General features: G+C 44.5%; 1 protein-coding gene across 4 annotated transcripts in view; it reads left to right on the top strand.

Annotated features, from left to right (window-relative positions):
- The window catches only part of LOC306918968 (oxysterol-binding protein-related protein 7-like), a 132,148-nt gene that overhangs the window by 100,953 nt on the left and 4,697 nt on the right, over positions 1–26,498 (top strand). For all 4 annotated transcript variants that reach the window (XM_079531808.1, XM_079531807.1, XM_079531805.1 and 1 more), the window contains 3 exons: positions 15,772–15,922; positions 19,596–19,722; positions 26,306–26,428. In XM_079531808.1, coding sequence (XP_079387934.1) covers positions 15,772–15,922; positions 19,596–19,722; positions 26,306–26,428 — 401 coding nt within the window. The remainder of the gene's footprint in view (positions 1–15,771; positions 15,923–19,595; positions 19,723–26,305; positions 26,429–26,498) is intronic.

Here is a 26,498-nt window from a genome sequence, read left to right as displayed (position 1 = left end):
GTGGTGATACGCATAAAGTAGCCTACTAAATGGGTTAAATGGTGACGTGGTGATACGCATAAAGTAGCCTACTAAATGGGTTAAATGGTGACGTGGTGATACGCATAAAGTAGCCTACTAAATGGGTTAAATGGTGACGTGGTGATACGCATAAAGTAGCCTACTAAATGGGTTAAATGGTGACGTGGTGATACGCATAAAGTAGCCTACTAAATGGGTTAAATGGTGACGTGGTGATACGCATAAAGTAGCCTACTAAATGGGTTAAATGCTGACGTGGTGATACGCATAAAGTAGCCTACTAAATGGGTTAAATGGTGACGTGGTGATACGCATAAAGTAGCCTACTAAATGGGTTAAATGCTGACGTGGTGATACGCATAAAGTAGCCTACTAAATGGGTTAAATGGTGACGTGGTGATACGCATAAAGTAGCCTACTAAATGGGTTAAATGGTGACGTGGTGATACGCATAAAGTAGCCTACTAAATGGGTTAAATGCTGACGTGGTGATACGCATAAAGTAGCCTACTAAATGGGTTAAATGCTGACGTGGTGATACGCATAAAGTAGCCTACTAAATGGGTTAAATGCTGACGTGGTGATACGCATAAAGTAGCCTACTAAATGGGTTAAATGGTGACGTGGTGATACGCATAAAGTAGCCTACTAAATGGGTTAAATGCTGACGTGGTGATACGCATAAAGTAGCCTACTAAATGGGTTAAATGGTGACGTGGTGATACGCATAAAGTAGCCTACTAAATGGGTTAAATGGTGACGTGGTGATACGCATAAAGTAGCCTACTAAATGGGTTAAATGGTGACGTGGTGATACGCATAAAGTAGCCTACTAAATGGGTTAAATGGTGACGTGGTGATACGCATAAAGTAGCCTACTAAATGGGTTAAATGGTGACGTGGTGATACGCATAAAGTAGCCTACTAAATGGGTTAAATGGTGACGTGGTGATACGCATAAAGTAGCCTACTAAATGGGTTAAATGGTGACGTCGTACGTACTAAATGGGGCGAGGGGGATAAAGAGGGAAGAAATAAATACAAATATATATACATTATCCCTTTGGTAGATTATATAGGATTATATTATATAGGATTATATTATATAGGATTATATTATATAGGATTATATTATATAGGATTATATAGGATCACACCCAACAATGTCCTAGTTGGTAGATTATATAGGATCACACCCAACAATGTCCTAGTTGGTAGATTATATAGGATCACACCCAACAATGTCCTAGTTTATAGGATCACACCCAACAATGTCCTAGTTGGTAGATTATATAGGATCACACCCAACAATGTCCTAGTTTATAGGATCACACCCAACAATGTCCTAGTTGGTAGATTATATAGGATCACACCCAACAATGTCCTAGTTTATAGGATCACACCCAACAATGTCCTAGTTGGTAGATTATATAGGATCACACCCAACAATGTCCTAGTTAGTAGATTATATAGGATCACACCCAACAATGTCCTAGTTAGTAGATTATATAGGATCACACCCAACAATGTCCTAGTTTATAGGATCACACCCAACAATGTCCTAGTTGGTAGATTATATAGGATCACACCCAACAATGTCCTAGTTAGTAGATTATATAGGATCACACCCAACAATGTCCTAGTTAGTAGATTATATAGGATCACACCCAACAATGTCCTAGTTTATAGGATCACACCCAACAATGTCCTAGTTAGTAGATTATATAGGATCACACCCAACAATGTCCTAGTTAGTAGATTATATAGGATCACACCCAACAATGTCCTAGTTTATAGGATCACACCCAACAATGTCCTAGTTGGTAGATTATATAGGATCACACCCAACAATGTCCTAGTTTATAGGATCACACCCAACAATGTCCTGGTTGGTAGATTATATAGGATCACACCCAACAATGTCCTAGTTAGTAGATTATATAGGATCACACCCAACAATGTCCTAGTTAGTAGATTATATAGGATCACACCCAACAATGTCCTAGTTTATAGGATCACACCCAACAATGTCCTAGTTAGTAGATTATATAGGATCACACCCAACAATGTCCTAGTTAGTAGATTATATAGGATCACACCCAACAATGTCCTAGTTAGTAGATTATATAGGATCACACCCAACAATGTCCTAGTTAGTAGATTATATAGGATCACACCCAACAATGTCCTAGTTTATAGGATCACACCCAACAATGTCCTAGTTTATAGGATCACACCCAACAATGTCCTAGTTGGTAGATTATATAGGATCACACCCAACAATGTCCTAGTTTATAGGATCACACCCAACAATGTCCTAGTTGGTAGATTATATAGGATCACACCCAACAATGTCCTAGTTGGTAGATTATATAGGATCACACCCAACAATGTCCTAGTTAGTAGATTATATAGGATCACACCCAACAATGTCCTAGTTTATAGGATCACACCCAACAATGTCCTAGTTGGTAGATTATATAGGATCACACCCAACAATGTCCTAGTTTATAGGATCACACCCAACAATGTCCTAGTTGGTAGATTATATAGGATCACACCCAACAATGTCCTAGTTAGTAGATTATATAGGATCACACCCAACAATGTCCTAGTTAGTAGATTATATAGGATCACACCCAACAATGTCCTAGTTGGTAGATTATATAGGATCACACCCAACAATGTCCTAGTTAGTAGATTATATAGGATCACACCCAACAATGTCCTAGTTAGTAGATTATATAGGATCACACCCAACAATGTCCTAGTTGGTAGATTATATAGGATCACACCCAACAATGTCCTAGTTAGTAGATTATATAGGATCACACCCAACAATGTCCTAGTTAGTAGATTATATAGGATCACACCCAACAATGTCCTAGTTAGTAGATTATATAGGATCACACCCAACAATGTCCTGGTTGGTAGATTATATAGGATCACACCCAACAATGTCCTAGTTTATAGGATCACACCCAACAATGTCCTAGTTAGTAGATTATATAGGATCACACCCAACAATGTCCTGGTTGGTAGATTATATAGGATCACACCCAACAATGTCCTAGTTAGTAGATTATATAGGATCACACCCAACAATGTCCTAGTTAGTAGATTATATAGGATCACACCCAACAATGTCCTAGTTTATAGGATCACACCCAACAATGTCCTAGTTAGTAGATTATATAGGATCACACCCAACAATGTCCTAGTTAGTAGATTATATAGGATCACACCCAACAATGTCCTGGTTGGTAGATTATATAGGATCACACCCAACAATGTCCTAGTTAGTAGATTATATAGGATCACACCCAACAATGTCCTAGTTAGTAGATTATATAGGATCACACCCAACAATGTCCTAGTTAGTAGATTATATAGGATCACACCCAACAATGTCCTGGTTGGTAGATTATATAGGATCACACCCAACAATGTCCTGGTTGGTAGATTATATAGGATCACACCCAACAATGTCCTAGTTTATAGGATCACACCCAACAATGTCCTAGTTTATAGGATCACACCCAACAATGTCCTAGTTAGTAGATTATATAGGATCACACCCAACAATGTCCTAGTTTATAGGATCACACCCAACAATGTCCTAGTTAGTAGATTATATAGGATCACACCCAACAATGTCCTAGTTAGTAGATTATATAGGATCACACCCAACAATGTCCTAGTTGGTAGATTATATAGGATTATATTATATAGGATTATATAGGATCACACCCAACAATGTCCTAGTTAGTAGATTATATAGGATCACACCCAACAATGTCCTAGTTGGTAGATTATATAGGATTATATTATATAGGATTATATAGGATCACACCCAACAATGTCCTAGTTAGTAGATTATATAGGATCACACCCAACAATGTCCTAGTTGGTAGATTATATAGGATCACACCCAACAATGTCCTAGTTGGTAGATTATATAGGATCACACCCAACAATGTCCTAGTTAGTAGATTATATAGGATCACACCCAACAATGTCCTAGTTAGTAGATTATATAGGATCACACCCAACAATGTCCTAGTTAGTAGATTATATAGGATCACACCCAACAATGTCCTAGTTAGTAGATTATATAGGATCACACCCAACAATGTCCTAGTTAGTAGATTATATAGGATCACACCCAACAATGTCCTAGTTAGTAGATTATATAGGATCACACCCAACAATGTCCTAGTTAGTAGATTATATAGGATCACACCCAACAATGTCCTAGTTGGTAGATTATATAGGATCACACCCAACAATGTCCTAGTTAGTAGATTATATAGGATCACACCCAACAATGTCCTAGTTAGTAGATTATATAGGATCACACCCAACAATGTCCTGGTTGGTAGATTATATAGGATCACACCCAACAATGTCCTAGTTAGTAGATTATATAGGATCACACCCAACAATGTCCTAGTTTATAGGATCACACCCAACAATGTCCTAGTTAGTAGATTATATAGGATCACACCCAACAATGTCCTGGTTGGTAGATTATATAGGATCACACCCAACAATGTCCTAGTTAGTAGATTATATAGGATCACACCCAACAATGTCCTAGTTAGTAGATTATATAGGATCTCACCCAACAATGTCCTGGTTGGTAGATTATATAGGATCACACCCAACAATGTCCTAGTTAGTAGATTATATAGGATCACACCCAACAATGTCCTAGTTAGTAGATTATATAGGATCACACCCAACAATGTCCTAGTTGGTAGATTATATAGGATCACACCCAACAATGTCCTAGTTTATAGGATCACACCCAACAATGTCCTAGTTAGTAGATTATATAGGATCACACCCAACAATGTCCTAGTTAGTAGATTATATAGGATCACACCCAACAATGTCCTGGTTGGTAGATTATATAGGATCACACCCAACAATGTCCTAGTTTATAGGATCACACCCAACAATGTCCTAGTTTATAGGATCACACCCAACAATGTCCTAGTTAGTAGATTATATAGGATCACACCCAACAATGTCCTAGTTAGTAGATTATATAGGATCACACCCAACAATGTCCTGGTTGGTAGATTATATAGGATCACACCCAACAATGTCCTAGTTTATAGGATCACACCCAACAATGTCCTAGTTAGTAGATTATATAGGATCACACCCAACAATGTCCTAGTTAGTAGATTATATAGGATCACACCCAACAATGTCCTGGTTGGTAGATTATATAGGATCACACCCAACAATGTCCTAGTTAGTAGATTATATAGGATCACACCCAACAATGTCCTAGTTGGTAGATTATATAGGATCACACCCAACAATGTCCTAGTTAGTAGATTATATAGGATCACACCCAACAATGTCCTAGTTAGTAGATTATATAGGATCACACCCAACAATGTCCTAGTTGGTAGATTATATAGGATCACACCCAACAATGTCCTGGTTGGTAGATTATATAGGATCACACCCAACAATGTCCTAGTTAGTAGATTATATAGGATCACACCCAACAATGTCCTAGTTGGTAGATTATATAGGATCACACCCAACAATGTCCTGGTTGGTAGATTATATAGGATCACACCCAACAATGTCCTAGTTTATAGGATCACACCCAACAATGTCCTAGTTAGTAGATTATATAGGATCACACCCAACAATGTCCTAGTTTATAGGATCACACCCAACAATGTCCTAGTTAGTAGATTATATAGGATCACACCCAACAATGTCCTAGTTAGTAGATTATATAGGATCACACCCAACAATGTCCTAGTTGGTAGATTATATAGGATTATATTATATAGGATTATATAGGATCACACCCAACAATGTCCTAGTTAGTAGATTATATAGGATCACACCCAACAATGTCCTAGTTGGTAGATTATATAGGATTATATTATATAGGATTATATAGGATCACACCCAACAATGTCCTAGTTAGTAGATTATATAGGATCACACCCAACAATGTCCTAGTTGGTAGATTATATAGGATCACACCCAACAATGTCCTAGTTGGTAGATTATATAGGATCACACCCAACAATGTCCTAGTTAGTAGATTATATAGGATCACACCCAACAATGTCCTAGTTAGTAGATTATATAGGATCACACCCAACAATGTCCTAGTTAGTAGATTATATAGGATCACACCCAACAATGTCCTAGTTAGTAGATTATATAGGATCACACCCAACAATGTCCTAGTTAGTAGATTATATAGGATCACACCCAACAATGTCCTAGTTAGTAGATTATATAGGATCACACCCAACAATGTCCTAGTTTATAGGATCACACCCAACAATGTCCTAGTTGGTAGATTATATAGGATCACACCCAACAATGTCCTAGTTTATAGGATCACACCCAACAATGTCCTAGTTAGTAGATTATATAGGATCACACCCAACAATGTCCTAGTTGGTAGATTATATAGGATCACACCCAACAATGTCCTAGTTAGTAGATTATATAGGATCACACCCAACAATGTCCTAGTTAGTAGATTATATAGGATCACACCCAACAATGTCCTAGTTAGTAGATTATATAGGATCACACCCAACAATGTCCTAGTTGGTAGATTATATAGGATCACACCCAACAATGTCCTAGTTAGTAGATTATATAGGATCACACCCAACAATGTCCTAGTTAGTAGATTATATAGGATCACACCCAACAATGTCCTAGTTAGTAGATTATATAGGATCACACCCAACAATGTCCTAGTTGGTAGATTATATAGGATCACACCCAACAATGTCCTAGTTAGTAGATTATATAGGATCACACCCAACAATGTCCTAGTTAGTAGATTATATAGGATCACACCCAACAATGTCCTGGTTGGTAGATTATATAGGATCACACCCAACAATGTCCTGGTTGGTAGATTATATAGGATCACACCCAACAATGTCCTAGTTTATAGGATCACACCCAACAATGTCCTAGTTTATAGGATCACACCCAACAATGTCCTGGTTGGTAGATTATATAGGATCACACCCAACAATGTCCTAGTTAGTAGATTATATAGGATCACACCCAACAATGTCCTGGTTGGTAGATTATATAGGATCACACCCAACAATGTCCTAGTTAGTAGATTATATAGGATCACACCCAACAATGTCCTAGTTGGTAGATTATATAGGATCACACCCAACAATGTCCTAGTTAGTAGATTATATAGGATCACACCCAACAATGTCCTAGTTTATAGGATCACACCCAACAATGTCCTAGTTAGTAGATTATATAGGATCACACCCAACAATGTCCTAGTTAGTAGATTATATAGGATCACACCCAACAATGTCCTAGTTGGTAGATTATATAGGATCACACCCAACAATGTCCTAGTTTATAGGATCACACCCAACAATGTCCTAGTTAGTAGATTATATAGGATCACACCCAACAATGTCCTAGTTGGTAGATTATATAGGATCACACCCAACAATGTCCTGGTTGGTAGATTATATAGGATCACACCCAACAATGTCCTAGTTTATAGGATCACACCCAACAATGTCCTAGTTAGTAGATTATATAGGATCACACCCAACAATGTCCTAGTTAGTAGATTATATAGGATCACACCCAACAATGTCCTAGTTAGTAGATTATATAGGATCACACCCAACAATGTCCTAGTTAGTAGATTATATAGGATCACACCCAACAATGTCCTAGTTGGTAGATTATATAGGATCACACCCAACAATGTCCTAGTTAGTAGATTATATAGGATCACACCCAACAATGTCCTAGTTAGTAGATTATATAGGATCACACCCAACAATGTCCTGGTTGGTAGATTATATAGGATCACACCCAACAATGTCCTGGTTGGTAGATTATATAGGATCACACCCAACAATGTCCTAGTTAGTAGATTATATAGGATCACACCCAACAATGTCCTAGTTGGTAGATTATATAGGATCACACCCAACAATGTCCTAGTTAGTAGATTATATAGGATCACACCCAACAATGTCCTAGTTTATAGGATCACACCCAACAATGTCCTAGTTGGTAGATTATATAGGATCACACCCAACAATGTCCTAGTTAGTAGATTATATAGGATCACACCCAACAATGTCCTAGTTTATAGGATCACACCCAACAATGTCCTAGTTTATAGGATCACACCCAACAATGTCCTAGTTAGTAGATTATATAGGATCACACCCAACAATGTCCTAGTTGGTAGATTATATAGGCTCACACCCAACAATGTCCTAGTTTATAGGATCACACCCAACAATGTCCTAGTTAGTAGATTATATAGGATCACACCCAACAATGTCCTAGTTGGTAGATTATATAGGATCACACCCAACAATGTCCTAGTTTATAGGATCACACCCAACAATGTCCTAGTTTATAGGATCACACCCAACAATGTCCTAGTTTATAGGATCACACCCAACAATGTCCTAGTTTATAGGATCACACCCAACAATGTCCTAGTTTATAGGATCACACCCAACAATGTCCTAGTTTATAGGATCACACCCAACAATGTCCTAGTTGGTAGATTATATAGGATCACACCCAACAATGTCCTGGTTGGTAGATTATATAGGATCACACCCAACAATGTCCTAGTTTATAGGATCACACCCAACAATGTCCTAGTTAGTAGATTATATAGGATCACACCCAACAATGTCCTAGTTAGTAGATTATATAGGATCACACCCAACAATGTCCTAGTTTATAGGATCACACCCAACAATGTCCTAGTTAGTAGATTATATAGGATCACACCCAACAATGTCCTAGTTAGTAGATTATATAGGATCACACCCAACAATGTCCTAGTTTATAGGATCACACCCAACAATGTCCTAGTTAGTAGATTATATAGGATCACACCCAACAATGTCCTAGTTGGTAGATTATATAGGATCACACCCAACAATGTCCTAGTTTATAGGATCACACCCAACAATGTCCTAGTTAGTAGATTATATAGGATCACACCCAACAATGTCCTGGTTGGTAGATTATATAGGATTATATTATATAGGATCACACCCAACAATGTCCTAGTTGGTAGATTATATAGGATCACACCCAACAATGTCCTAGTTGGTAGATTATATAGGATCACACCCAACAATGTCCTAGTTTATAGGATCACACCCAACAATGTCCTAGTTTATAGGATCACACCCAACAATGTCCTAGTTAGTAGATTATATAGGATCACACCCAACAATGTCCTAGTTGGTAGATTATATAGGATCACACCCAACAATGTCCTAGTTTATAGGATCACACCCAACAATGTCCTGGTTGGTAGATTATATAGGATCACACCCAACAATGTCCTAGTTGGTAGATTATATAGGATCACACCCAACAATGTCCTAGTTTATAGGATCACACCCAACAATGTCCTAGTTAGTAGATTATATAGGATCACACCCAACAATGTCCTAGTTGGTAGATTATATAGGATCACACCCAACAATGTCCTAGTTTATAGGATCACACCCAACAATGTCCTAGTTAGTAGATTATATAGGATCACACCCAACAATGTCCTGGTTGGTAGATTATATAGGATTATATTATATAGGATCACACCCAACAATGTCCTAGTTGGTAGATTATATAGGATCACACCCAACAATGTCCTAGTTGGTAGATTATATAGGATCACACCCAACAATGTCCTAGTTTATAGGATCACACCCAACAATGTCCTAGTTAGTAGATTATATAGGATCACACCCAACAATGTCCTGGTTGGTAGATTATATAGGATCACACCCAACAATGTCCTAGTTAGTAGATTATATAGGATCACACCCAACAATGTCCTAGTTGGTAGATTATATAGGATCACACCCAACAATGTCCTAGTTGGTAGATTATATAGGATCACACCCAACAATGTCCTAGTTTATAGGATCACACCCAACAATGTCCTAGTTAGTAGATTATATAGGATCACACCCAACAATGTCCTGGTTGGTAGATTATATAGGATCACACCCAACAATGTCCTAGTTGGTAGATTATATAGGATCACACCCAACAATGTCCTAGTTGGTAGATTATATAGGATCACACCCAACAATGTCCTAGTTAGTAGATTATATAGGATCACACCCAACAATGTCCTGGTTGGTAGATTATATAGGATCACACCCAACAATGTCCTAGTTTATAGGATCACACCCAACAATGTCCTAGTTAGTAGATTATATAGGATCACACCCAACAATGTCCTAGTTAGTAGATTATATAGGATCACACCCAACAATGTCCTAGTTTATAGGATCACACCCAACAATGTCCTAGTTAGTAGATTATATAGGATCACACCCAACAATGTCCTAGTTGGTAGATTATATAGGATCACACCCAACAATGTCCTAGTTTATAGGATCACACCCAACAATGTCCTAGTTAGTAGATTATATAGGATCACACCCAACAATGTCCTAGTTGGTAGATTATATAGGATCACACCCAACAATGTCCTAGTTTATAGGATCACACCCAACAATGTCCTAGTTAGTAGATTATATAGGATCACACCCAACAATGTCCTAGTTAGTAGATTATATAGGATCACACCCAACAATGTCCTAGTTGGTAGATTATATAGGATCACACCCAACAATGTCCTAGTTTATAGGATCACACCCAACAATGTCCTAGTTAGTAGATTATATAGGATCACACCCAACAATGTCCTAGTTGGTAGATTATATAGGATCACACCCAACAATGTCCTAGTTTATAGGATCACACCCAACAATGTCCTAGTTAGTAGATTATATAGGATCACACCCAACAATGTCCTAGTTGGTAGATTATATAGGATCACACCCAACAATGTCCTAGTTGGTAGATTATATAGGATCACACCCAACAATGTCCTAGTTAGTAGATTATATAGGATCACACCCAACAATGTCCTAGTTGGTAGATTATATAGGATCACACCCAACAATGTCCTGGTTGGTAGATTATATAGGATCACACCCAACAATGTCCTAGTTAGTAGATTATATAGGATCACACCCAACAATGTCCTAGTTGGTAGATTATATAGGATTATATTATATAGGATTATATAGGATCACACCCAACAATGTCCTAGTTAGTAGATTATATAGGATCACACCCAACAATGTCCTAGTTAGTAGATTATATAGGATCACACCCAACAATGTCCTAGTTAGTAGATTATATAGGATCACACCCAACAATGTCCTAGTTGGTAGATTATATAGGATCACACCCAACAATGTCCTAGTTTATAGGATCACACCCAACAATGTCCTAGTTAGTAGATTATATAGGATCACACCCAACAATGTCCTAGTTGGTAGATTATATAGGATCACACCCAACAATGTCCTAGTTGGTAGATTATATAGGATCACACCCAACAATGTCCTAGTTGGTAGATTATATAGGATTATATTATATAGGATTATATAGGATCACACCCAACAATGTCCTAGTTAGTAGATTATATAGGATCACACCCAACAATGTCCTAGTTGGTAGATTATATAGGATCACACCCAACAATGTCCTAGTTAGTAGATTATATAGGATCACACCCAACAATGTCCTAGTTGGTAGATTATATAGGATTATATTATATAGGATTATATAGGATCACACCCAACAATGTCCTAGTTAGTAGATTATATAGGATCACACCCAACAATGTCCTAGTTAGTAGATTATATAGGATCACACCCAACAATGTCCTAGTTAGTAGATTATATAGGATCACACCCAACAATGTCCTAGTTAGTAGATTATATAGGATCACACCCAACAATGTCCTAGTTAGTAGATTATATAGGATCACACCCAACAATGTCCTAGTTTATAGGATCACACCCAACAATGTCCTAGTTAGTAGATTATATAGGATCACACCCAACAATGTCCTAGTTGGTAGATTATATAGGATCACACCCAACAATGTCCTAGTTGGTAGATTATATAGGATCACACCCAACAATGTCCTAGTTTATAGGATCACACCCAACAATGTCCTAGTTGGTAGATTATATAGGATTATATTATATAGGATTATATAGGATCACACCCAACAATGTCCTAGTTAGTAGATTATATAGGATCACACCCAACAATGTCCTAGTTGGTAGATTATATAGGATCACACCCAACAATGTCCTAGTTAGTAGATTATATAGGATCACACCCAACAATGTCCTAGTTGGTAGATTATATAGGATCACACCCAACAATGTCCTAGTTGGTAGATTATATAGGATTATATTATATAGGATTATATAGGATCACACCCAACAATGTCCTAGTTAGTAGATTATATAGGATCACACCCAACAATGTCCTAGTTAGTAGATTATATAGGATCACACCCAACAATGTCCTAGTTTATAGGATCACACCCAACAATGTCCTAGTTAGTAGATTATATAGGATCACACCCAACAATGTCCTAGTTGGTAGATTATATAGGATCACACCCAACAATGTCCTAGTTTATAGGATCACACCCAACAATGTCCTGGTTGCAGAACGTTGAATATATTATGTGCAGAATATCAAGTTAGAATTTAGGCAATTCTGCACATAATATATTCAAGTTCTGCAACTAGGACAAGTTGTGTAAAGTATCTAATATGACGTCCCATATTCAACTAGGACAAGTTGTGTAAAGTATCTAATATGTCGTCCCATATTCCGAAGGGACGGAAAGAGGTATATTTATAAACATATTGACGGAAAGAGGGAGAGAGAAAGAGATCTAACGGGGGGGAGGGGGGGGGGGGGGGGGGTAGGACGCAGTGGAGCAGAGAGCATATGTACTACGTGGTCGCGCTACGCTATTGGGCCGCCCATCCGACCTCCCCTGCCACAGTACCAGTTTGTCTCCTTCTCTATTGGGCCGCCCATCCGACCTCCCCTGCCACAGTACCAGTTTGTCTCCTTCTCTATTGGGCCGCCCATCCGACCTCCCCTGCCACAGTACCAGTTTGTCTCCTTCTCTATTGGGCCGCCCATCCGACCTCCCCTGCCACAGTACCAGTTCTATTGGGCCGCCCATCCGACCTCCCCTGCCACAGTACCAGTTTGTCTCCTTCTCTATTGGGCCGCCCATCCGACCTCCCCTGCCACAGTACCAGTTTGTCTCCTTCTCTATTGGGCCGCCCATCCGACCTCCCCTGCCACAGTACCAGTTTGTCTCCTTCTCTATTGGGCCGTCCATCCGACCTCCCCTGACACAGTACCAGTTTGTCTCCTTCTCTATTGGGCCGTCCATCCGACCTCCCCTGCCACAGTACCAGTTTGTCTCCTTCTCTATTGGGCCGTCCATCCGACCTCCCCTGACACAGTACCAGTTTGTCTCCTTCTCTATTGGGCCGCCCATCCGACCTCCCCTGCCACAGTACCAGTTTGTCTCCTTCTCTATTGGGCCGTCCATCCGACCTCCCCTGCCACAGTACCAGTTTGTCTCCTTCTCTATTGGGCCGTCCATCCGACCTCCCCTGCCACAGTACCAGTTTGTCTCCTTCTCTATTGGGCCGCCCATCCGACCTCCCCTGCCACAGTACCAGTTTGTCTCCTTCTCTATTGGGCCGCCCATCCGACCTCCCCTGCCACAGTACCAGTTCTATTGGGCCGCCCATCCGACCTCCCCTGCCACAGTACCAGTTTGTCTCCTTCTCTATTGGGCCGCCCATCCGACCTCCCCTGCCACAGTACCAGTTCTATTGGGCCGCCCATCCGACCTCCCCTGCCACAGTACCAGTTTGTCTCCTCTATTGGGCCGCCCATCCGACCTCCCCTGCCACAGTACCAGTTTGTCTCCTTCTCTATTGGGCCGCCCATCCGACCTCCCCTGCCACAGTACCAGTTCTATTGGGCCGCCCATCCGACCTCCCCTGCCACAGTACCAGTTTGTCTCCTTCTCTATTGGGCCGCCCATCCGACCTCCCCTGCCACAGTACCAGTTCTATTGGGCCGCCCATCCGACCTCCCCTGCCACAGTACCAGTTTGTCTCCTTCTCTATTGGGCCGCCCATCCGACCTCCCCTGCCACAGTACCAGTTTGTCGCCTTCTCTTAAGCCTCATAAATGGGAATTACATTAAAAAGGTTTGCCAATAACCCATTTTGGACTGGATTTAAAAAAAAAGGCTTCTAAATCCTAACATTTTTATATCAGCGGTGCTCAACCTTTTTCATGTCAAGGACCCCCAGAATTATCTCTATTGGGCCACGGACCCCCATCTCAAAATATGTAGTTCCAGGGTTAAAAATGTTCGCTCTGAAATATATATTCAAAGATTTGCACCACATTTTTCACGACTTTAAAAAAAATAGCAGACCTACAAGCTCGTAGCGCGCCACCGAGTGGCGCGCTACGAGCTTGTAGATCTGCTATTTTTCAATAGCTAAAGTACAACATAATGCTAATAATAATAAAGATAACAGGACATCACAATCTCTTTTTTCCCTTCCCCTTTCCATAAAGCAAACGAGTTATAAGAGATACCAAAATAGCAGGATATCTTTTCTTCTTTTTTCCTCTCTCTGGTTTTTAAATCATAATAAAGTGAGGGGGATAATACAACAATATATATATTTGTGTGAATAGCCTATCCATTCCTTATAATGGGCCACGTCCCGGCCGTCATGAGCAGACCTACAAGCTCGTAGCGCGCCACCGAGTGGCGCGCTACGAGCTTGTAGGTCTGCTATTTTAGAAAAATCGTAAAAAATGCGGCACAAATCTTTGAATATAAATGTTCTTTCAGAGCCAACGTTTTATTTATTTCGACGTCGGGCCTAAAGGGGTTAAAAAGGGAACCACGCAGCCAGTGTTGTGTTCTATATGTAGCCGAAGGTCACTGCCCTGACACCACCTTTAAGATCCATGCTGTACCTGTCAGTCACTGCCCTGACACCACCTTTAAGATCCATGCTGTACCTGTCAGTCACTGCCCTGACACCACCTTTAAGATCCATGCTGTACCTGTCAGTCACTGCCCTGACACCACCTTTAAGATCCATGCTGTACCTGTCAGTCACTGCCCTGACACCACCTTTAAGATCCATGCTGTACCTGTCAGTCACTGCCCATCTGACACCACCTTTAAGATCCATGCTGTACCTGTCTGTCACTGCCCTGACACCACCTTTAAGATCCATGCTGTACCTGTCAGTCACTGCCCTGACACCACCTTTAAGATCCATGCTGTACCTGTCAGTCACTGCCCTGACACCACCTTTAAGATCCATGCTGTACCTGTCAGTCACTGCCCATCTGACACCACCTTTAAGATCCATGCTGTACCTGTCAGTCACTGCCCATCTGACACCACCTTTAAGATCCATGCTGTACCTGTCAGTCACTGCCCTGACACCACCTTTAAGATCCATGCTGTACCTGTCAGTCACTGCCCTGACACCACCTTTAAGATGGTGTACCTACAAGACCACCTTGGTCAAGATATCTCCTTAATCCGAGAAGCCCATCTCGTTAAATTAAGATCCTTACGATAGAAATGAAGTGAGAGCATTCATTATGTATTGTTGCGTTAACTGTGTGTGTGTGTGTGTGTGTGTGTGTGTGTGTGTGTGTGTGTGTGTGTGTGTGTGTGTGTGTGTGTGTGTGTGTGTGTGTGTGTGTGTGTGTGTGTGTGTGTGTGTGTGTGTGTGTGCGTAGTCTCGGTACTGGAGCTCAGACTGCAGTAAGAACGAGGTCCAAGGTGTGGTTCTGGACCGCAGTGGGGACGTGGTGCATCGCTTCGGAGGTCTGTGGCACGAGGGGATCTTCTGTGACACGCTGCCCCTCCCACAAATCATCTGGAAACCCAGTGAGTAGAACCACAACACCCACAATGCATCTGGAAACCTAGTGAGTAGAACCACAACACCCACAATGCATCTGGAAACCTAGTGAGTAGAACCACAACACCCACAATGCATCTGGAAAGTCCCCATAGAGTTATACTGTGTCCCCATAGAGTTATACTGTGTCCCCATAGAGTTACACTGTGTCCCCATAGAGTTATACTGTGTCCCCATAGAGTTATACTGTGTCCCCATAGAGTTACACTGTGTCCCCATAGAGTTACACTGTGTCCCCATAGTTACACTGTGTCCCCATAGAGTTACACTGTGTCCCAATAGAGTTACACTGTGTCCCCATAGAGTTATACTGTGTCCCCATAGAGTTACACTGTGTCCCAATAGAGTTACACTGTGTCCCCATAGAGTTATACTGTGTCCCCATAGAGTTATACTGTGTCCCCATAGAGTTATACTGTGTCCCCATAGAGTTATACTGTGTCCCCATAGAGTTATACTGTGTCCCCATAGAGTTATACTGTGTCCCCATAGAGTTATACTGTGTCCCCATAGAGTTATACTGTGTCCCCATAGAGTTACACTGTGTCCCAATAGAGTTACACTGTGTCCCCATAGAGTTACACTGTGTCCCCATAGAGTTATACTGTGTCCCCATAGAGTTATACTGTGTCCCCATAGAGTTATACTGTGTCCCCATAGAGTTATACTGTGTCCCCATAGAGTTATACTGTGTCCCCATAGAGTTATACTGTGTCCCCATAGAGTTACACTGTGTCCCAATAGAGTTACACTGTGTCCCCATAGAGTTACACTGTGTCCCCATAGAGTTATACTGTGTCCCCATAGAGTTATACTGTGTCCCCATAGAGTTATACTGTGTCCCCATAGAGTTATACTGTGTCCCCATAGAGTTACACTGTGTCCCCATAGTTACACTGTGTCCCCATAGTTATACTGTGTCCCCATAGAGTTACACTGTGTCCCCATAGAGTTACACTGTGTCCCCATAGAGTTATACTGTGTCCCCATAGAGTTATACTGTGTCCCCATAGAGTTATACTGTGTCCCCATAGAGTTATACTGTGTCCCCATAGAGTTACACTGTGTCCCCATAGAGTTACACTGTGTCCCCATAGAGTTATACTGTGTCCCCATAGAGTTACACTGTGTCCCCATAGAGTTATACTGTGTCCCCATAGAGTTACACTGTGTCCCCATAGAGTTACACTGTGTCCCCATAGAGTTACACTGTGTCCCCATAGAGTTATACTGTGTCCCCATAGAGTTATACTGTGTCCCCATAGTTACACTGTGTCCCCATAGAGTTACACTGTGTCCCCATAGAGTTACACTGTGTCCCCATAGTTATACTGTGTCCCCATAGTTATACTGTGTCCCCATAGAGTTACACTGTGTCCCCATAGTTACACTGTGTCCCCATAGAGTTATACTGTGTCCCCATAGTTACACTGTGTCCCCATAGTTATACTGTGTCCCCATAGAGTTATACTGTGTCCCCATAGAGTTATACTGTGTCCCCATAGAGTTACACTGTGTCCCCATAGAGTTACACTGTGTCCCCATAGTTACACTGTGTCCCCATAGAGTGTTACTGTGTCCCCATAGAGTTATACTGTGTCCCCATAGAGTTACACTGTGTCCCATAGAGTTACACTGTGTCCCCATAGAGTTACACTGTGTCCCCATAGAGTTACACTGTGTCCCCATAGAGTTACACTGTGTCCCCATAGTTACACTGTGTCCCCATAGAGTTATACTGTGTCCCCATAGAGTTATACTGTGTCCCCATAGAGTTACACTGTGTCCCCATAGTTACACTGTGTCCCCATAGAGTTATACTGTGTCCCCATAGAGTTACACTGTGTCCCCATAGAGTTACACTGTGTCCCCATAGAGTTATACTGTGTCCCCATAGAGTTACACTGTGTCCCCATAGTTACACTGTGTCCCCATAGAGTTATACTGTGTCCCCATAGAGTTACACTGTGTCCCCATAGAGTTACACTGTGTCCCCATAGAGTTACACTGTGTCCCCATAGAGTTACACTGTGTCCCCATAGAGTTACACTGTGTCCCCATAGAGTTACACTGTGTCCCCATAGAGTTATACTGTGTCCCCATAGAGTTACACTGTGTCCCTCCGTCAGACTAAATCTGAGACTAAAACAACCACGAAAGTCTAATTTTACCGCTTCCTTTCCTCACAACAACAAAGCTGCTGGTCTCCCAGATCTGGCTGACAGGCCGTCTGCCCCACACTGGATATTATCGCCATTTTATTTCATTGTGTCAAATAAATCCTCATGGATAGATTCAACATACTCAAGCCTGCAAACATTCTAAATATGCCCCCGAAATATTGTACTGAGCAAATGGACTGTTACCACCTTCAATAATAATAATAATAGTCTTTATTGTCTCCAGCATATATTTTCTTTGTCATGGACACATTAATAATTCTACTCGAGTTGGAAGCATTAAGACCCATTTTAACCCTCAATGGCTTCCTTTCTGAAAAATAACGTCATTGTAAAAAGATTCACGCGTTTAGATATTCTATTTACAATGAGATGCGGATGGGAGATGGTGCCACTTGGACCCGGACGGAACAATGGACTGAGGTCCATTAAAAAAGGCTTCTAAATCCTACATTTCTTCTGAAAAACCCATGTTTCTATGTCAGCGGTGCTCAACCTTTTTCATGTCAAGGACCCCCAGAATGATCTCTATTGGGCCACGGACCCCCATCTCAAAATATGTAGTTCCAGGGACCCCCCAGAAGCCTATATTCTAGTTAACACATTGAGAGCCCACGCAAAACTGCCCAAAATCACTTTCACCTAGAAAATCCATTCACATTTTTTATAATTCAGCTGACTGTGGAGACACATGCTGGAACTTTTTACTTTGAAATGTTTTATAGTTTCTGAGTTATTTAATTTAAACGCCAAATGCATTCTCAATGGCGAAAACACAAACTTTGGCACCACGTGTTAAAAATAAAAAAATATATATATATATATATTTTTTTTTCAAAGACGTCCACAGACGTCTTGGGCTATGCACGTGTGGTAATACCCAGGACGTCCACAGACGTTTTGGGCACAAAATGTGTTAAAAATGTTCGCTCTGAAATATATATTCAAAGATTTGCGCCACATGTTCACGACTTTAAAAAAATAGCAGACCTACAAGCTCGTAGCAGATATGGCGTTGTTTATATTAACCCCTTTTTGGTGTTAGCATTATGTTATGCTTTAGCCATTGAAAAAGCGCAGATCTACAAGCTCATAGCGCGCCACTCGAAAAATCGACATCGGACATAGAAACATAGCTTTTTCAGAAAACAGTCAAGATGTAGAAGACATTTTTAGAAGTGTTTAGAGTTTGTTGGAAAGTTTAATGGGAGTTTCCTGTAATATACACATCCTTACAGCCGTGTGTGTGTGTGTGTGTGTGTGTGTGTGTGTGTGTGTGTGTGTGTGTGTGTGTGTGTGTGTGTGTGTGTGTGTGTGTGTGTGTGTGTGTGTGTGTGTGTGTGTGTGTGTGTGTGTGTGTGTGTGTGTGTGTGTGTGTGTGTGTGTGTGTGTGTGTGTGTGTGTGTGTGTGTGTGTGTGTGTGTGTGTGTGTGTGTGTGTGTGTGTGTGTGTGTGCTAGACGTGCAGCCTGATGATGCCCACCAGTACTACGGATTCTCTCGTTATGCCCTGGAGAGTAACGAGCTGACCCCCGAACTGGAGACTCTGCTGCCCCCTACTGACACACGCTACCGCCCTGACCAGAGGTACACACACTCTGCTGCCGCCTACTGACACACGCTACCGCCCTGACCAGAGGTACACACACTCTGCTGCCCCCTACTGACACACGCTACCGCCCTGACCAGAGGTACACACACTCTGCTGCCTCCTACTGACACACGCTACCGCCCTGACCAGAGGTACACACACTCTGCTGCCCCCTACTGACACACGCTACCGCCCTGACCAGAGGTACACACACTCTGCTGCCCCCTACTGACACACGCTACCGCCCTGACCAGAGGTACACACACTCTGCTGCCCCCTACTGACACACGCTACCGCCCTGACCAGAGGTACACACACTCTGCTGCCTCCTACTGACACACGCTACCGCCCTGACCAGAGGTACACACACTCTGCTGCCCCCTACTGACACACGCTACCGCCCTGACCAGAGGTACACACACTCTGCTGCCCCCTACTGACACACGCTACCGCCCTGACCAGAGGTACACACACTCTGCTGCCCCCTACTGACACACGCTACCGCCCTGACCAGAGGTACACACACTCTGCTGCCCCCTACTGACACACGCTACCGCCCTGACCAGAGGTACACACACTCTGCTGCCCCCTACTGACACACGCTACCGCCCTGACCAGAGGTACACACACTCTGCTGCCCCCTACTGACACACGCTACCGTCCTGACCAGAGGTACACACACTCTGCTGCCCCCTACTGACACACGCTACCGCCCTGACCAGAGGTACACACACTCTGCTGCCCCCTACTGACACACGCTACCGTCCTGACCAGAGGTACACACACTCTGCTGCCTCCTACTGACACACGCTACCGCCCTGACCAGAGGTACACTCTGCTGCCCCCTACTGACACACGCTACCGCCCTGACCAGAGGTACACACACTCTGCTGCCCCCTACTGACACACGCTACCGCCCTGACCAGAGGTACACACACTCTGCTGCCCCCTACTGACACACGCTACCGCCCTGACCAGAGGTACACACACTCTGCTGCCCCCTACTGACACACGCTACCGCCCTGACCAGAGGTACACACACTCTGCTGCCCCCTACTGACACACGCTACCGCCCTGACCAGAGGTACACACACTCTGCTGCCTCCTACTGACACACGCTACCGCCCTGACCAGAGGTACACTCTGCTGCCCCCTACTGACACACGCTACCGCCCTGACCAGAGGTACACACACTCTGCTGCCCCCTACTGACACACGCTACCGCCCTGACCAGAGGTACACACACTCTGCTGCCCCCTACTGACACACGCTACCGCCCTGACCAGAGGTACACACACTCTGCTGCCCCCTACTGACACACGCTACCGCCCTGACCAGAGGTACACACACTCTGCTGCCCCCTACTGACACACGCTACCGCCCTGACCAGAGGTACACACACTCTGCTGCCCCCTACTGACACACGCTACCGCCCTGACCAGAGGTACACACACTCTGCTGCCCCCTACTGACACACGCTACCGCCCTGACCAGAGGTACACACACTCTGCTGCCCCCTACTGACACACGCTACCGCCCTGACCAGAGGTACACACACTCTGCTGCCCCCTACTGACACACGCTACCGTCCTGACCAGAGGTACACACACTCTGCTGCCTCCTACTGACACACGCTACCGTCCTGACCAGAGGTACACACACTCTGCTGCCCCCTACTGACACACGCTACCGTCCTGACCAGAGGTACACACACTCTGCTGCCTCCTACTGACACACGCTACCGTCCTGACCAGAGGTACACACACTCTGCTGCCTCCTACTGACACACGCTACCGCCCTGACCAGAGGTACACACACTCTGCTGCCCCCTACTGACACACGCTACCGCCCTGACCAGAGGTACACACACTCTGCTGCTCCCTACTGACACACGCTACCGCCCTGACCAGAGGTACACACACTCTGCTGCCCCCTACTGACACACGCTACCGCCCTGACCAGAGGTACACACACTCTGCTGCCCCCTACTGACACACGCTACCGCCCTGACCAGAGGTACACACACTCTGCTGCCCCCTACTGACACACGCTACCGCCCTGACCAGAGGTACACACACTCTGCTGCCTCCTACTGACACACGCTACCGCCCTGACCAGAGGTACACACACTCTGCTGCCTCCTACTGACACACGCTACCGCCCTGACCAGAGGTACACGCACTCTGCTGCCCCCTACTGACACACGCTACCGCCCTGACCAGAGGTACACACACTCTGCTGCCCCCTACTGACACACGCTACCGTCCTGACCAGAGGTACACACACTCTGCTGCCCCCTACTGACACACGCTACCGCCCTGACCAGAGGTACACACACTCTGCTGCCCCCTACTGACACACGCTACCGCCCTGACCAGAGGTACACACACTCTGCTGCCCCCTACTGACACACGCTACCGCCCTGACCAGAGGTACACACACTCTGCTGCCCCCTACTGACACACGCTACCGCCCTGACCAGAGGTACACACACTCTGCTGCCTCCTACTGACACACGCTACCGTCCTGACCAGAGGTACACACACTCTGCTGCCCCCTACTGACACACGCTACCGCCCTGACCAGAGGTACACGCACTCTGCTGCCCCCTACTGACACACGCTACCGCCCTGACCAGAGGTACACACACTCTGCTGCCCCCTACTGACACACGCTACCGCCCTGACCAGAGGTACACACACTCTGCTGCCCCCTACTGACACACGCTACCGCCCTGACCAGAGGTACACGCACTCTGCTGCCCCCTACTGACACACGCTACCGCCCTGACCAGAGGTACACACACTCTGCTGCCCCCTACTGACACACGCTACCGCCCTGACCAGAGGTACACACACTCTGCTGCCCCCTACTGACACACGCTACCGCCCTGACCAGAGGTACACACACTCTGCTGCCTCCTACTGACACACACTACCGCCCTGACCAGAGGTACACACACTCTGCTGCCCCCTACTGACACACGCTACCGTCCTGACCAGAGGTACACACACTCTGCTGCCCCCTACTGACACACGCTACCGCCCTGACCAGAGGTACACACACTCTGCTGCCCCCTACTGACACACGCTACCGTCCTGACCAGAGGTACACACACTCTGCTGCCTCCTACTGACACACGCTACCGCCCTGACCAGAGGTACACACACTCTGCTGCCCCCTACTGACACACGCTACCGTCCTGACCAGAGGTACACACACTCTGCTGCCTCCTACTGACACACGCTACCGTCCTGACCAGAGGTACACACACTCTGCTGCCCCCTACTGACACACGCTACCGCCCTGACCAGAGGTACACACACTCTGCTGCCCCCTACTGACACACGCTACCGTCCTGACCAGAGGTACATACACTCTGCTGCCTCCTACTGACACACGCTACCGCCCTGACCAGAGGTACACACACTCTGCTGCCTCCTACTGACACACGCTACCGTCCTGACCAGAGGTACACGCACTCTGCTGCCTCCTACTGACACACGCTACCGCCCTGACCAGAGGTGCACGCGCACACACACACACACTCTGTGTGTGTGTGTGTGTGTGTGTGTGTGTGTGTGTGTGTGTGTGTGTTTTTTTTTAAGTAAATTAATCCACAAAACTAACGTCATTTGTATTGTTGACTAAAATATTAGTGCAACTTTCGATGGAACTATGTTTTGGGCGTAGTGATATGGACACAAAAAATATAGTTCCGTGTGACAGAGGGGTAAAAAATGAACGAAAGTTGCACTAATATTTTAGAAATAGGTCAACAATACAAATTACGTTAGTTTTGTGAATTAATTTACTTTTACTGCGTAGCCCCAGTGCCCCCCACAAAATGACCGGAACTACTTAATATTTCACCAAAACCAGAGCAGAACTCCCACCACGGGACTCAATCGGGCAATCAATTAATACAGTTGCAACCACTATATTAATGGCAAGTATTTCATACAGCTTAAGTTACAAAAAATCGGAACTATTCGTTCCAATCAATAGAGCGTCGCAGTCCCGCCCCCTACCAGGGCCCAGGAAATGATTTTCCTCATAGACATTTCAAAAGGTATTTATTTAAAGACCTTTTAAGCCTCGTACAAAGCCCACTCGAGTTGTGACAAATCATGACAACAAACATAATTTTTCGGGCTGAACAAATAATTAGAAGGAAGAAAACGGCAGGTTACAACACTTTTTTTGTTGTTTTTCTTCTTTGTAATTATTTGTTTGGTCCAAAATATTGTGTTTGTCATGATTTGTCACAACTCGAGTTGGCTTCGTACGACGCTGAAAAGGTCTTTAAATAAATACGTTTTGAAATGTCTATGAGGAAAAATGCATTGGCAATTATTTCCTGGGCCTGGCGTCGTCATGAAAGGGGCGGGACTGGGCCTGGCGTCGTCATGAAAGGGGCGGGACTGCGACGCTCACAGCTGAGAGCAATCAGACTAGTTGGGGAGAGGAGCTCAGAACAAGGATTGAGCATTTTGGTTAGCCGGCGCGTGCGTGCGTGTGTGCGTGCGTGCGTGCGTGCGCGCGTGAGCGTGCGTGCGTGTGTGTGTGTGCGTGCGTGCGTGTGTGCGTGCGTGTCGGGAGCCTGTTTGCAGTAAGTGTGTGACTTCCGGTCTCAGTTAATTCATGTCCACACCAGTGAAAGCAGATCTACAATGTCTGGAACATTGTGTGGCTTAATGGTGACGATCGGTTCCTTAATGGTGACGATCGGTTCCTTAATGGTGACGATCGGTCTTAATGGTGACGATCGGTTCCTTAATGGTGACGATCGGTCTTAATGGTGACGATCGGTTCCTTAATGGTGACGATCGGTTCCTTAATGGTGACGATCGGTTCCTTAATGGTGACGATCGGTTCCTTAATGGTGACGATCGGTTCCTTAATGGTGACGATCGGTTCCTTAATTGTGACGATCGGTCTTAATGGTGACGATCGGTCTTAATGGTGACGATCGGTTCCTTAATGGTGACGATCGGTTCCTTAATGGTGACGATCGGGTCCTTAATGGTGACGATCGGTTCCTTAATGGTGACGATCGGTTCCTTAATGGTGACGATCGGTTCCTTAATGGTGACGATCGGTTCCTTAATGGTGACGATCGGTCTTAATGGTGACGATCGGTCTTAATGGTGACGATCGGTTCCTTAATGGTGACGATCGGTTCCTTAATGGTGACGATCGGTCTTAATGGTGACGATCGGTTCCTTAATGGTGACGATCGGTTCCTTAATGGTGACGATCGGTTCCTTAATGGTGACGATCGGGTCCTTAATGGTGACGATCGGTTCCTTAATGGTGACGATCGGTTCCTTAATGGTGACGATCGGTTCCTTAATGGTGACGATCGGTCTTAATGTTGACGATCGGTTCCTTAATTGTGACGATCGGTCTTAATGGTGACGATCGGTCTTAATGGTGACGATCGGTTCCTTAATGGTGACGATCGGTTCCTTAATGGTGACGACCGGGTCCTTAATGGTGACTATCGGTTCCTTAATGTTGACGATCGGTTCCTTAATGGTGACGATCGGTCTTAATGGTGACGATCGGTCTTAATGGTGACGATCGGTTCCTTAATGGTGACGATCGGTTCCTTAATGGTGACGATCGGTCTTAATGTTGATGATCGGTTCCTTAATGGTGACGATCGGTCTTAATGGTGACGATTGGTTCCTTAATGGTGACGATCGGTCTTAATGGTGATGATCGGTTCCTTAATGGTGACGATCGGTTCCAATGTTGTTTTATTTCAGTGACCGTGGAGATAAAGAATGGCGTCTCGTCTCTAACACGAGATACAGCAACACACGACACCACATCGCTTCACTTCACCTCTCAGGGTGTGTTGGTGGTGGGCGGTGACGTCACAGAGTGCGTTCAGTGTGCCTTATTTACGAACGACCACAGCTGTGACCGATTCACTCCGGACAACCCCAGCTTCAGGGTAGGGTCGCTCAGTGGACGACCCCAGCTTCAGGGTAGGGTCGCTCAGTGGACGACCCCAGCTTCAGGGTAGGGTCGCTCAGTGGACGACCCCAGCTTCAGGGTAGGGTCGCTCAGTGGACGACCCCAGCTTCAGGGTAGGGTCGCTCAGTGGACAACCCCAGCTTCAGGGTAGGGTCGCTCAGTGGACAACCCCAGCTTCAGGGTAGGGTCGCTCAGTGGACGACCCCAGCTTCAGGGTAGGGTCGCTCAGTGGACAACCCCAGCTTCAGGGTAGGGTCGCTCAGTGGACAACCCCAGCTTCAGGGTAGGGTCGCTCAGTGGACAACCCCAGCTTCAGGGTAGGGTCGCTCAGTGGACGACCCCAGCTTCAGGGTAGGGTCGCTCAGTGGACAACCCCAGCTTCAGGGTAGGGTCGCTCAGTGGACAACCCCAGCTTCAGGGTAGGGTCGCTCAGTGCGGTCACTCGGCCCACCCGGTGCGCAGCGCACTGGATTTTCGAACGACAACGCACCGAGTGCACTGAATAAACGAACGACAAGAGAGCACACCAGTGCGTTCAGGGCGCATTTCAGAACGCACCCAGTGTTATGACCTTTGACCTGTGTGTTCCAGACTCCTAGAGGAGGGCAGGGAGGAGGAGGGCGATAAGAAGAAGGACGAGGTGGAGGAGAAGCAGAGAGAGAGGAGGAAGGAGATGGCCAAGAGAGGAGAGGAGCATGTCCCTCGCTTCTTCAGGTAAACTACACTACCCATACTGCACCACTATACTACACTACCCATACTGCACCACTAAACTAACACACAG

Source organism: Electrona antarctica (assembly GCF_951216825.1).
Source record: "Electrona antarctica genome assembly, contig: scaffold_110, whole genome shotgun sequence".
Classification (NCBI taxonomy): Eukaryota; Metazoa; Chordata; class Actinopteri; order Myctophiformes; family Myctophidae; genus Electrona; species Electrona antarctica.
This window is presented reverse-complemented; position numbering and strand designations above follow the sequence as displayed.